Genomic DNA, 11,412 nt, shown 5'->3' with positions numbered 1-11,412 from the left:
AAAGGTCAACGAGCACAAAAAGAGAATATGCAACAAAGCGGAACACGAGCAGCAACAAAAATAAAAAAGGTTTCGCACACCCATGATCTCAGCACTTTGTAAAAGCTTAGCTCGGAGGTGTGAAAAGCTGGTGACAGCATGAACACACTTCCTCTACATGCAGGGGAGCTATTTTTTCACAGCTATAAAAGGGAAATGTCTCTTCGCACATATTGTCACAACGATCAGTACAGAGTGTTGAACACTACATTCAACAATGCGGGAATTTTTGAGTCTTTATGAATAGCAGTCAACATCTATTCATTTCAAATTCATCCAAATGTTCTAAGTCAACTGCATATTTGTAATCACTGCTGATACAGAGTAATGTGAGATAAAAGCTGAAAGAAAGCAGGATTAAACTTGTCAGTTAGCACTTCTAATTACTTCTACAGAACCTTCAAACTAGTAGCTTAAGAAATTAAATGAAAATGCAAGGAAAGATCTTAATGTAAACTTTAACAACATTTTTTGCTATAACATGTGAGATGAAAGGGGAGAGTCTTTTGGTGTTTCACTGGTTAGCAAGAGGTCTACATTCTCATCCGTTCCTCAGTTGTGGAATGTATTTAGTTGCTAACCTCAACCATATCCTGTATGTCACACTGCTAGGTCAAAAGTGACTGAAAAAAACAGTATCAACACACTAATTTTAGTATTGCTTTGGGGGGAGGTGTGAATAGTTTTTGATGTTTTTTAGTTAAAATGAGTTTTGTTTTTGGTTTTAAATTCCTAAATGCCAAGAATTTAGAGAAAAAACATAAAACCAAAAACATTGCAAAGGACTGATGACAATTTAGACCTCTGAGAGTCAAACAGGAGCATATTTTTTGAGACACTAACACGGGTTATTTAACAAAATGTCCAAGTTTTGTCTCTCTTCTCTAATACATGTAGTCATGTTGCTTAAACAGAATTTTCTTGTAAAAGATGGAAAGCAGAAGAGAAAAGGAGAAGTGGGAGTTTAGCAGTACCACTATTTTTTTGTGTTTTTTTCATGTTAACAGTTTCAGACAGTAAGTAGGAAAAAGCAAGAGTGTCCAACAAGAACTTCACACTGGCTCAGTGAAAACTGCTTTAAGAGCCGTACCATACCAGCAGTATCAGTTAAAAAACACACAGTTTGGGTAACCTCGATATCCACTGCTGTACCACAGATTTCTGTGACACGAACATATTTTGGACTTACAGTCGTCAGTGTACGACACAGACACAAACCAAAACATTCAGACTCCATTCTGACCTCTAGGTTCAGGGTATGTCAGGAAGTTGTTGAGACAACTGGGTCACATTCAGGTTCCCCCTCATTGTTTGGGAATCCAGAAAGAAACAAGAAAAACCAAACACAACTGACACAAAATACACAAAACTCTGAAAGTACACTATCTTGTTATAGGCAGGAAGAAGTTTGAAAGATAACAGGATAAGCCTTGGACGCTTGCCATGATCATTATTGGTAAAAGTCACTCTGTGAAAAAGAAGTCAAAATGAAACAGTAGGAAGACAGTCGCCCAACTCAAGTGGAACACATGTATCATTTGAATACAGACTATGTGCAAAGGAGTGCCTGAGCTCTGAACTCACACACTGATTTATCATGCTAGGCACAGCTTTGACTGAGGTATGCATAACATCCTAACCCACAAAGCCTGACACTGACCATAACCTGTATTGTATGTGTTGGCCAGATACAACATGTTGCTACTCTGATGTATTCCCTTGTTGCACTGATATGCTTGCTTTTCTATTTAATAGCCATCCATCCACTTCAGCGGGGAAGTGTCTCGGCTGATATAGGGAGAGAGGCAGGGTACATCGTGGACAGGTCACCAGTTTGTTGCAAAGCTAACACAGAGAGAGACAGACAACCATTCACACTTGAATCCTATGGGAAATTTAGAATTAACAACCTAACCCCATTAAATGCATGTCTTTGGACTGTGGGAGGAAGCCGGAATAACGGGAGAGAACACAGACAAACAAACAGAAAGGCCCCGGTGGATTTGAAGGCAGGATCTTATTGCTGTGAGACAACAGTGCTAACCACCGTGCCATTATGTAGCTTTTCTGTTTAATATCAGGTACTTTTTAGTGACGTTACATTGTGATAGCTTTTATTCATATATTTTATTTTATATTTATCAGGCAAAAACAGTGCTACCACTTTAGAACTATTTCATATACACCTATGAACACATCACTGTAGGCTACATATAATGACCAACAAAAAAAAGCCAAACATTTGTGTCCAGGGCTCTGTAATTTGGAGATCTGAACATACTTATTATTTGTGAGTTGGGTTATTGAAACACTTCCAATAATGTAAAGCAAAAAAAGAGTAAGAAAAAAGCATTTTTCTGTGACTTTGCATATGGTAAATGGCCTGTATTTGTATAGCACTTTACTAGTCCCTAAGGACCCCAAAGCACTTTACACATCCAGTCATCCACCCATTTACACACACATTCACACACTGGTGATGGTAAGCTATTGGTGATGGCGCACTGACAGAGGCGAGGCTGCCGGACACTGGCGCCACCGGGCCCTCTGACCACCACCAGTAGGCAACGGGTGAAGTGTCTTGCCCAAGGACACAACGACCGAGACTGTCCAAGTCGGGGCTCGAACTGGCAACCTTCCGATTACAAGGCGAACTCCCAACTCTTGAGCCACAAGTAGTATCACTGGTATCGATCTGATAACAATACCAGCATTGATATCGATATCTGTTTCTCATGACATGACAAAATGTTGCTCTTACACTTTATATTTTAGGCACTGAATCTTTGTCTACAATAATCATGATATGAAATTAAGACTGCAGCGTGCACAGGCCTGAAAATTACACCGTGAATGTCAACTGGAAACAAAACAAGTCACTGAAAAAATTAGCAGTCTGTTTTATTTTATGACACTTCTCTTGCAACATGTTTCCATTCCTTCACATTTTCAGAGCAAAAATCAACCCTCACAGATCTTGATAGGTCATAAATGTATGAGTGTGTGTGTAGCCAAGCACGTCATAGTATAGTTTCAGAAGGTTGTTACCTGTTACACTGTGCAACAGGAAACCTCTAAAAGACATAAAGTTTTTGGTTTGTAGAAGCGTGTGGTATATTTTTTCCAGTACTGTAGTGCTTAATCTGTCCTTTTATTGAATCAAAGTGCACTAGGCCTCCGCTCTGGGGAATTACATACAGACTATACACTATGTAGAGGAAACAAAATGGTAGAAGTTGTCTTTGTTTAATTCTTTCTAAATAAAGCTCAATGCTGTTACCATTGTTACATTGTCTAAAAAACATAAGCAGCCAGAGGCTAAAACCATGAATATGTCATCATCATCATAATCAGCAGACTGTGTGCCTATGGGAGGGTATACCAGCTGGCAGGACACTGTAAAACAATGACTAGCCTCACAATCTAAACTTTTAACCCTCTGTCTGTTCCCACACTACGTCTAAAAGAGGAGAAAGTTCAAGTGACAAGTGAGCTATGGCAAAAAGAGACATAAATTATCAGGGTTGCATAATGTAGTAGCATATTGCTGCGGCTGTGCAGTCGTCAGAAATATATTGGATTTCATCTGTCACCACACCGCACCCCTCAAAAAGTTAGTTCCTAAAAAGCAACTTCTGGTTGTACTCCCATAAAAACTTCTGCGTCAGAGGACTGATCTAATTACTGTGTGTGCTAGAGGGAGAGAGAGAGAGAGAGAGAGAGAGAGAGAAACTCCTCCCAACTAAAATTCACAGTCATCACACTATGTCACCCCAGTAGGCGGAAAGAGAAAAGAGATAGTTCAGTCTGTGATGTGATGTGATGTGATGTGTGTTGTTGGGGAGTGCTTCAGTCGCTGAGTTATTGGTTTGCTGCTGTCAGCATAAACATTAGCTACTTTTTCTATATCAGTTCATTTGACTGGTGGATTAATATTTACTATTTTTCAGTTTTTTAAATTACAAAAACAAGTTAAAGAACCTTTGAAAGAGTTGAGAAGAAGAGAAAAGGTTGGGACAACCTAAAAGTAGATAATTCTGCAGTTTTTGTCTGGGTTGGTTAAACTTTCTTGAAACGGGTAAGGACTCTTTTTGCTTCTTCACCATGACGTGCAGATGGAAGCTTCTTATACTGGGTGAGTCACATATGTGGGAGATGGAATGGAAAACATTATCTTTTAAGATTTTTTTTGTAAGGATCTGAATTTAGGATGACATCTTAGACAAAAACATTTTCAACATTTTCATTGAACTGCTGTCTAGTAATACTTAAGCTGTCTAAAATAATAATGTCTAAACAGCAGTTTTCAGACATAAACACTCTTGCTTTTTGTTGCATTTGTTTAGTCACTTTTCTTTGAGATAAAGTTAGCCAGCATATTGTCATTGACAAAATTATAGTAAATTAATAAAAGTTCCAAGGGATTTTCTCAATTTTTTGTCGAATATCTCATTTCATCTAAACTATAATTCCAATTTTTCATGAGACATTACAACCATGTCACATTCGTGCAAAACGGGGCAACTCACCCAACAAATTCCATGATATAAAAGCCCAGTTATTACTTTCTTGGCTAACTGCGCATCATGCTACACATTAATTCTCACTTCATTACTGTCATGTGGTAAATATTCTTTTTAAAAAAGTGTTTCCTTCTTATTTCTGAATGACACAGTTCTGACAGCTGATAGTTTTTCTAAATAGACACCAGGGACTGCCGTTTCAGTGCACAGCACTGCTGCCCTTTTGTGAAGAGGTTGAATGACCGCCTTGTACATGTGCAGGTTTCCTTTGAGAGCTTTACTAACCGTACGCTAAGTCAGGGTTCGAGACTCGCTTAGAAAAGTGATTCTTAAAGGTTTCACTGGTTAGAAAACTAATATTAAGTTGACCTTTATACTTAATGTTTCTTCTCTTCTCCCCATCCTCCACCATCCTGTCAGCTATACAGAAAGTTATATTTAGCAATTGAAAAATTTAGCAATGTTTTAACTTCTTCAAATTAAGTCAGGAAACAAATGATTAAGTGTTGCTGCATCTAGCAACCAAACGTTTTAAACTGCCAACAGTTTTCTTTCATGGAAAAAACATAAACTGTAAACACAATGACAGGTGTTTCATTCTCCACCCCCACCCCAAAAAAGAAAAAGATGCAGCATATTTCTGAGCAATAACAATAAATTAGTTATTTGTTTCAAAGATTACACTATGGCCTGCCTGCATTTGTATAGCGCTTTTCTAGTCCTTAAGGACCCCAAAGCGCTTTACACTACATTCAAGCATTCACCCATTCACACACGCATTCACACACTGGGGATGGCAAGCTACATTGTAGCCACAGCTGCCCTGGGGCGCACTGACAGAGGCGAGGCTGCCGGACATAGGCGCCACCGGGCCCTCTGACCACCACCAGTAAACCACCACTAAATTTCTTTGTGTTTTTAAATAGCCAACTTTATACTTCACCCATCAGCTGTCAGTTAGGAGTTCAAAGTAAATGGACTGTGCACCCTCCCAGATGTAATAATGGTTTGTTTTTGTGCTCTGGCATGTTATGTTTTCTCACTCATAGGAAGCACAGTTGTTCAGACACCAATGTGCTGTTTATTTAGAATCATATTTAATGTGAGGAAATTAGGATAGAGAATGAGGGCCTTTGCTTCTTCTTCCCAGACCTTTTACTATCACAACTATTTTTGTGCAATTTATATGATAAACAAAATTCATAATCAGAATAAAACATCAGAATAGATTAATGTTCAAAAGGTACTGAACCATAGTCTAATAGGCTGACAGTTCTCTGCTTGTTTTTCAGCTCTGTCTTTCTTCCTCATCATGGTGCTGTCAGTATCAGCAGACTGCCCTCAAGGATTTTCAAAAAAGAAAAAAAACTGCAGTGGTATGAAAATCTTTACAAAACAAAACATCAGACACTTAATCAGTAATGGAAAATGTGCAAGTTGAGCAATGTGTGGACTTTTTAATAAAATAATTAAACATATAACATGTATTATCTCTGAAATTTATTTTAAATAAAAAACACATATTTGTTATATGTGTTTTAAACCTTTTCTATCAAAAGTTAGAGTTTTTGGATTTTCAAGCTATTTTTATTTTTAAATCTATAACAAATTCATATTGAAGCACATATTTATGCAAATACATCTTTTCACATTTCTGTGTCCTTACAAAGACGTAGACGAATGTAGAGATGAAAAGCCATGTGGGGAAAATACAGTCTGCACAAACACAAATGGGAGCTACTACTGCCAATGTAAAGATGGTTTCAGAAGCCAAACAGGGAAGGTGAATTTTACAGTTGGTGCATGCGGAGGTAAGTCATCTCAAATTGATGGTGATAACAACTCTGTGGTTGATTTGGAGAAAGTTTATGTCATACAGTCATAATGTATGTAAAGATTAAAGGTCTCTTCTTTTTTTTTAAAGATATTCAAGAATGTTTGGAAATCAAAGACATCTGTGGACCTAACGCCAAATGTAAGAATTCAATCCCCTATTACTCGTGCACCTGTGATGATGGATTCATTTCTACTACTGGGAATAAAACCTTTCATCATGATCAAAATGCTACATGTGAAGGTAAAATGTTGTTCTCATTGGTGCTGCCATTTTAGAGTGAGCTCTTCTGTTTAAGGTGATGGCAGAGGATTTTTTTTTCAGAAGTATTCTTACATGTGTCCTTCCTGCTGCTCTAGATATTAACGAATGTCAAAAAGGAAATCCCTGTGGTCAGAATGGATTGTGTAACAACACACAAGGCAGTTATTACTGCATCTGCAATGCAGGGTTCACTAACTATGGCAACAAAATGGCACGGTGCACTGGTGAGAATACTGTCCATCATCCATCATTAAACTGGGGTTCTTCCCAGTAAATGCAACAGAAACAAACAGAACACTTATTGAATACCTCTGGTCATCCGTAAGCAAATTTATTCATTAAACTTTCTTTCTTCAGAATTAAACTGTGATGTTTTCAAAGCTCTAAACGGGCTGGAAGAGGTAACTCCACATCACAAATACTATAAAGTATCAAAATTCAGCGCATATTATGAATAGAGTTGTCTCACATTTTTGTTTTATCGACCACCAATCTCTCTTCTAGAAATTTCCTATTGTGAAGCAGCTCAATAAAAGCTGTCAGGAGCTCACAGGGGACAAAAGTCAGAATCCATCTGATCGGACAAACCAGACTGAAGAGGACTTATTGAAGGTACTACTAAATTCAGAACATTTTAACCTTACTGCAAAAAAAAAAAAACCCCATCAAGTTTCTTGAAACCAGGCAGGAAAAGAATGCTCTGCCTCTTTCAAACTGTCACATGATGCTTAGATGTCTCATAGACCGTTTACACTGAGGTAGCCTGAAAGTCTGCCTCAGTCTGCCTCTGTTTCTTGTTTCTGATGGTCTCCTCTCTCTTTGTCTTTAGAGAATGCAGTCAGAAATAGATAAGATCTTGTCCAGTAAAGTTCTCAAAGACAGAGGAAGAGTCTCCACCTTTCTGGATTTGGTGGAGAATGTTCTGAGGCTAATTGGAGCCATGACGAAGATGCCAGGGAGAAACACAACTTCTACTCACACAGGTTTAATAAAAATTTGCATTTGCAGCAGAATTTAGAAGAAAAACAAACCAACAAACAAATATGTCCAATTCAGGTAGATATGTTCAAATATGACAGGAGCTTTTGCCTAGAGCTTGTACATTTATTATTAATTACATTTTCTTCAGCATTATTGATCAAGCAGTGTAAGATAAGAAAAAACAACAATATTTATCTGGTTTCAGAGCTAAAAATGCTGGTACATCATGGGCCTGTTATATCCAAAAGAAACACAACTTTATCAACTAAGCATGCTAAGTTGGACATCCACATGGAAATGGCGGCTGGAGAACCTGCCTATTACCCTGGTAATGACAACAAATATCAAATTTGTAGCCAATTTCATCACGTTATGACACACTCCAATTATTTTCTCCTTTTATTGTTTCAGGCTTTACAACAGTGTCCTTGATGAGCTACTCAAACCTGGAAGACTCTACAGATACCTTCTTTGATGGGCTCAAACCACAAGAGAACCAGAGCTTTAAAATAAACTCCAAAGTGGTGACTGTCACTGTTAGCAACAGAAATACAAGCCACCTCAAAACGCCAGTCAAACTGACTTTGGACCACTTGATACAGGTAAAGAGGAGAGCTTACTACTAATGTTTAGGGACTGTGTTAATCTACGTTGACAAACAGGAACAACAGAACAGTCAGTATCTCTGGTGTACATCTGTTTAACAGAAAAATCAAACACACATCTGTGTGTTCTGGGATTCCTCGGTGAACGGAGGATCATGGTCTGATCGTGGCTGCGGTGTGGTGGAGTCAAACCTGGAATATACTGTGTGTTCCTGTAATCACCTGAGCAGCTTTGCTGTACTGATGGCCCTCTATGAGATGGAGGTTAAAACTAATTATATATACCATACTGCTTTTAGTTCAGAATTAGTTTAACTTCAACCCATTTTCATACAATAATGTTACCATTCTTTCTCTTCCACAATAGAATAAGTTCGAGTTGCAGCTGATCACCTGGGTGGGCCTGTCCATTTCACTGATTTTCCTATTCATCTCCATCCTGACGTTCTCAATGATCCGCTCCATTAAAAGCACAAGAACCACCATCCACCTGCATCTCTGCATCAGCCTCTTCATTGCAAACCTTGTCTTTCTAGCGGGAATCTCTCAGACAGCGAACAAGGTAAACAGAAACTCCACTTGCCATCAGCATGTATGCATTAGCAGAAGTTTCTGCCACCTTCAAATATAACAGAGAACTATATACTAAGTTGCAGCAAAGCTACTGTTAAATACCCCAACTCTTTGATCTTTGGGCTGCAAGAATAACAACACTCATTGTATAAATGCTCAATCCACAATCTCTTTAATCAGTACAATTCTCTTTATTCCATACTTTTAGCATTACAAACATCCGAACGGGAGATGTGCACTGGAGGGTGTCCAGCAAAATCTCAAAGTGTCTGACCGTTTCTCACATAATGCAACCGAAAACTATATAATGATTTCATAAGCTTAAATCAGAGGTATAATGTAACATAAGACAGTGTAATAATCTCACACTACTGAATTATTAATAAGAGATATATAATAGACACATAAACAATTGAGGAATTTCTAGACATTTCTCCCTCTTCATATTCATCTACGTTATTCATGTCTGTTACCCTGATCCTCCTCTATCCTTCACTTTCCCTATTAGGCTGGCTGTGCAGTGGTAGCAGGAATCTTGCATTTCTGCTACCTGGCAGCGTTTTGCTGGATGTGTCTGGAGGGCATTCAGCTGTTCAGGATGGTTGTCCTCGTCTTCAACACCAACTTTAAAACCCTCCACATGATGGCAGTTGGCTATGGTGTTCCAGCTGTTATCGTTACCATCTCTGTCTTAGCTAATTCTGGAGGATATGGCACTAAGAGATAGTAAGTTTCCCCAGTTCCATGTCTTGATAATTATATTGTTATATCGTTAATTTATGTTTGAATTACTTACTTACTTACTAAACTCTTGATATGCATTTCAGTTGTTGGCTAAATCTGGAAATCATTTGGAGTTTCTTTGGCCCTGTCTGTGTCATCATCATTGTAAGTATTTAAATAATTATTGAGTTTAATGTGATCCAAAATGGTGACTTGTGTTATGTTTAAACCTCACCTTTGGTCTTTCAGATAAACATTTTCTTCTTTCTCATAACTGTGTGGAAGTTAGCACAGAAGTTCTCAAGTTTAAACCCTGATCTTGATAATCTGCACAAAATAAAGTAAGTCACAACTCAAGCTGCCCACGCTAAACGCCCCATGCAATTGCTGCGTGGAAAGTATAACGTAATCTATTGCCTCACCAAAGTACCTCGCACATGACATGTATGCATCTTTGTTGCCTCCTGCAGGGCATTCACCATTACTGCAGTGGCACAGCTGTGCGTTTTGGGCATCATGTGGATCTTTGGTTGTTTCCAGTTTGAGGAAAGCACTGTAGCCATGTCTTACCTGTTCACCATTTTTGGCAGCCTTCAGGGTGTTATGCTCTTTATCATGCACTGTCTGTTTTCCAAACAGGTTAGTCACATTTGTCTCAAAAGTAAGGGACGAGTTCTGATGAGTATGAGTTCGCCCATACTAAAGATTTTCTAAATTTAGGTGAGAGAAGAATATGAAAACATCCTGGCCAGATTCTGTGTGCCTCAGAAGAAGAGCTACAAAGAGTTCAATTACTCCAGCAAAGCTCAAGTAAGCAGCTATTTATATTTTATTTTCCTTTTTTGACTTTCTCACTAAGCAATATTAAAGTGAAATCAAACATTTATTATGCACATTGATGGAACATTCATTTTGATTTGATTCATTTCATTTCATTTTGATTCATTTTGATTCATTTGATCTGTTATGGAACTACTACTTAAATTTTAAACCTTAACGAAACTCAATTCTTTCCCATTGGTTAAAGAAGACAATAAAATATTATACTTAATACTTTTTCATACTTATACAACTGTTCTTCAACTGTTCCCTATACTTAAGGAACAGTTGAGATGGTTTTCACAGCTGATTGAACTATGCCCCTTTGTCATCTTCAGGCATCCAAGAGCAGCCAGGACACAGGAGAGTCTCATTTTTGAGAAGCTAAAACTTGACTTGAGACAAACTCTGATTTGCTGGAGACTTTCAGTCATTGGGACACATTGACATCGCACTTATAGCGCATCTGTTTGCACCTGTTTGCTTTGTTGCAAAATTTTGTAAATATTATCATTCTTTACTATGTGTGGGCCTTTTATTTTAAGTCACTGAGTTATCTATTCAAATCATTGCAACTTACAAAATCCTTACAAAAGAAGCATTTTGTTAAGTTTTTCAAACAGGAAATTATGTAAGTAGTTTTAGAAGCATAAATCTACAAATATTAAAAATTTCATATATGAAAAAATGTTTTCAGATTATCATAATTGTGTATAATATAATTAATAATTGACCTGTTGCATCAGGTAAATCTAATAATGCTAATTCTTTAATTCAGGTACTGTATTTAATGAGCAATCTGAAACATATTTGCTGAAAAGCACCTTCTTCAACCACTTCCTCAAGCTTCTGAAAGACCCACAAAAGAGGACAATTATGAGACCGAAACATGTATTTAAATGTTTTAAAAGTTTGTGTCTATATTGCTGAGCAATTTTCCTGTGTTTTCCTTCTTGACTGCATCCATTCTCTGGGTTTTATCATGAAGCTATTTTAGAAGATTGTAATTTTTTTTAATGCATTTACAGTTTGCAATTACTTCTTTATTTAT

At 37.6% G+C, this 11,412-nt stretch overlaps 1 protein-coding gene across 1 annotated transcript; it reads left to right on the top strand.

Moving 5' to 3' along the window:
* Positions 1 to 3,796: 3,796 nt before the first annotated feature.
* Positions 3,797 to 11,368, top strand: LOC146519914 (adhesion G protein-coupled receptor E5-like). Its single transcript, XM_085157847.1, has 18 exons — positions 3,797 to 4,174; positions 5,855 to 5,938; positions 6,233 to 6,373; positions 6,487 to 6,639; positions 6,756 to 6,884; positions 7,018 to 7,061; positions 7,165 to 7,272; positions 7,490 to 7,643; positions 7,847 to 7,969; positions 8,053 to 8,243; positions 8,349 to 8,510; positions 8,614 to 8,808; positions 9,328 to 9,545; positions 9,647 to 9,707; positions 9,792 to 9,883; positions 10,013 to 10,181; positions 10,263 to 10,352; positions 10,700 to 11,368. Exons 1-18 carry the CDS (start codon positions 4,144 to 4,146, stop codon positions 10,739 to 10,741), a joined length of 2,187 nt encoding a protein of 728 aa, XP_085013973.1. The 5' UTR covers positions 3,797 to 4,143; the 3' UTR covers positions 10,742 to 11,368.
* Positions 11,369 to 11,412: the final 44 nt, after the last annotated feature.

The sequence above is a fragment of the Neolamprologus multifasciatus genome, chromosome 4 (genome assembly GCF_963576455.1).
Source record: "Neolamprologus multifasciatus chromosome 4, fNeoMul1.2, whole genome shotgun sequence".
Classification (NCBI taxonomy): Eukaryota; Metazoa; Chordata; class Actinopteri; order Cichliformes; family Cichlidae; genus Neolamprologus; species Neolamprologus multifasciatus.
This window is presented reverse-complemented; position numbering and strand designations above follow the sequence as displayed.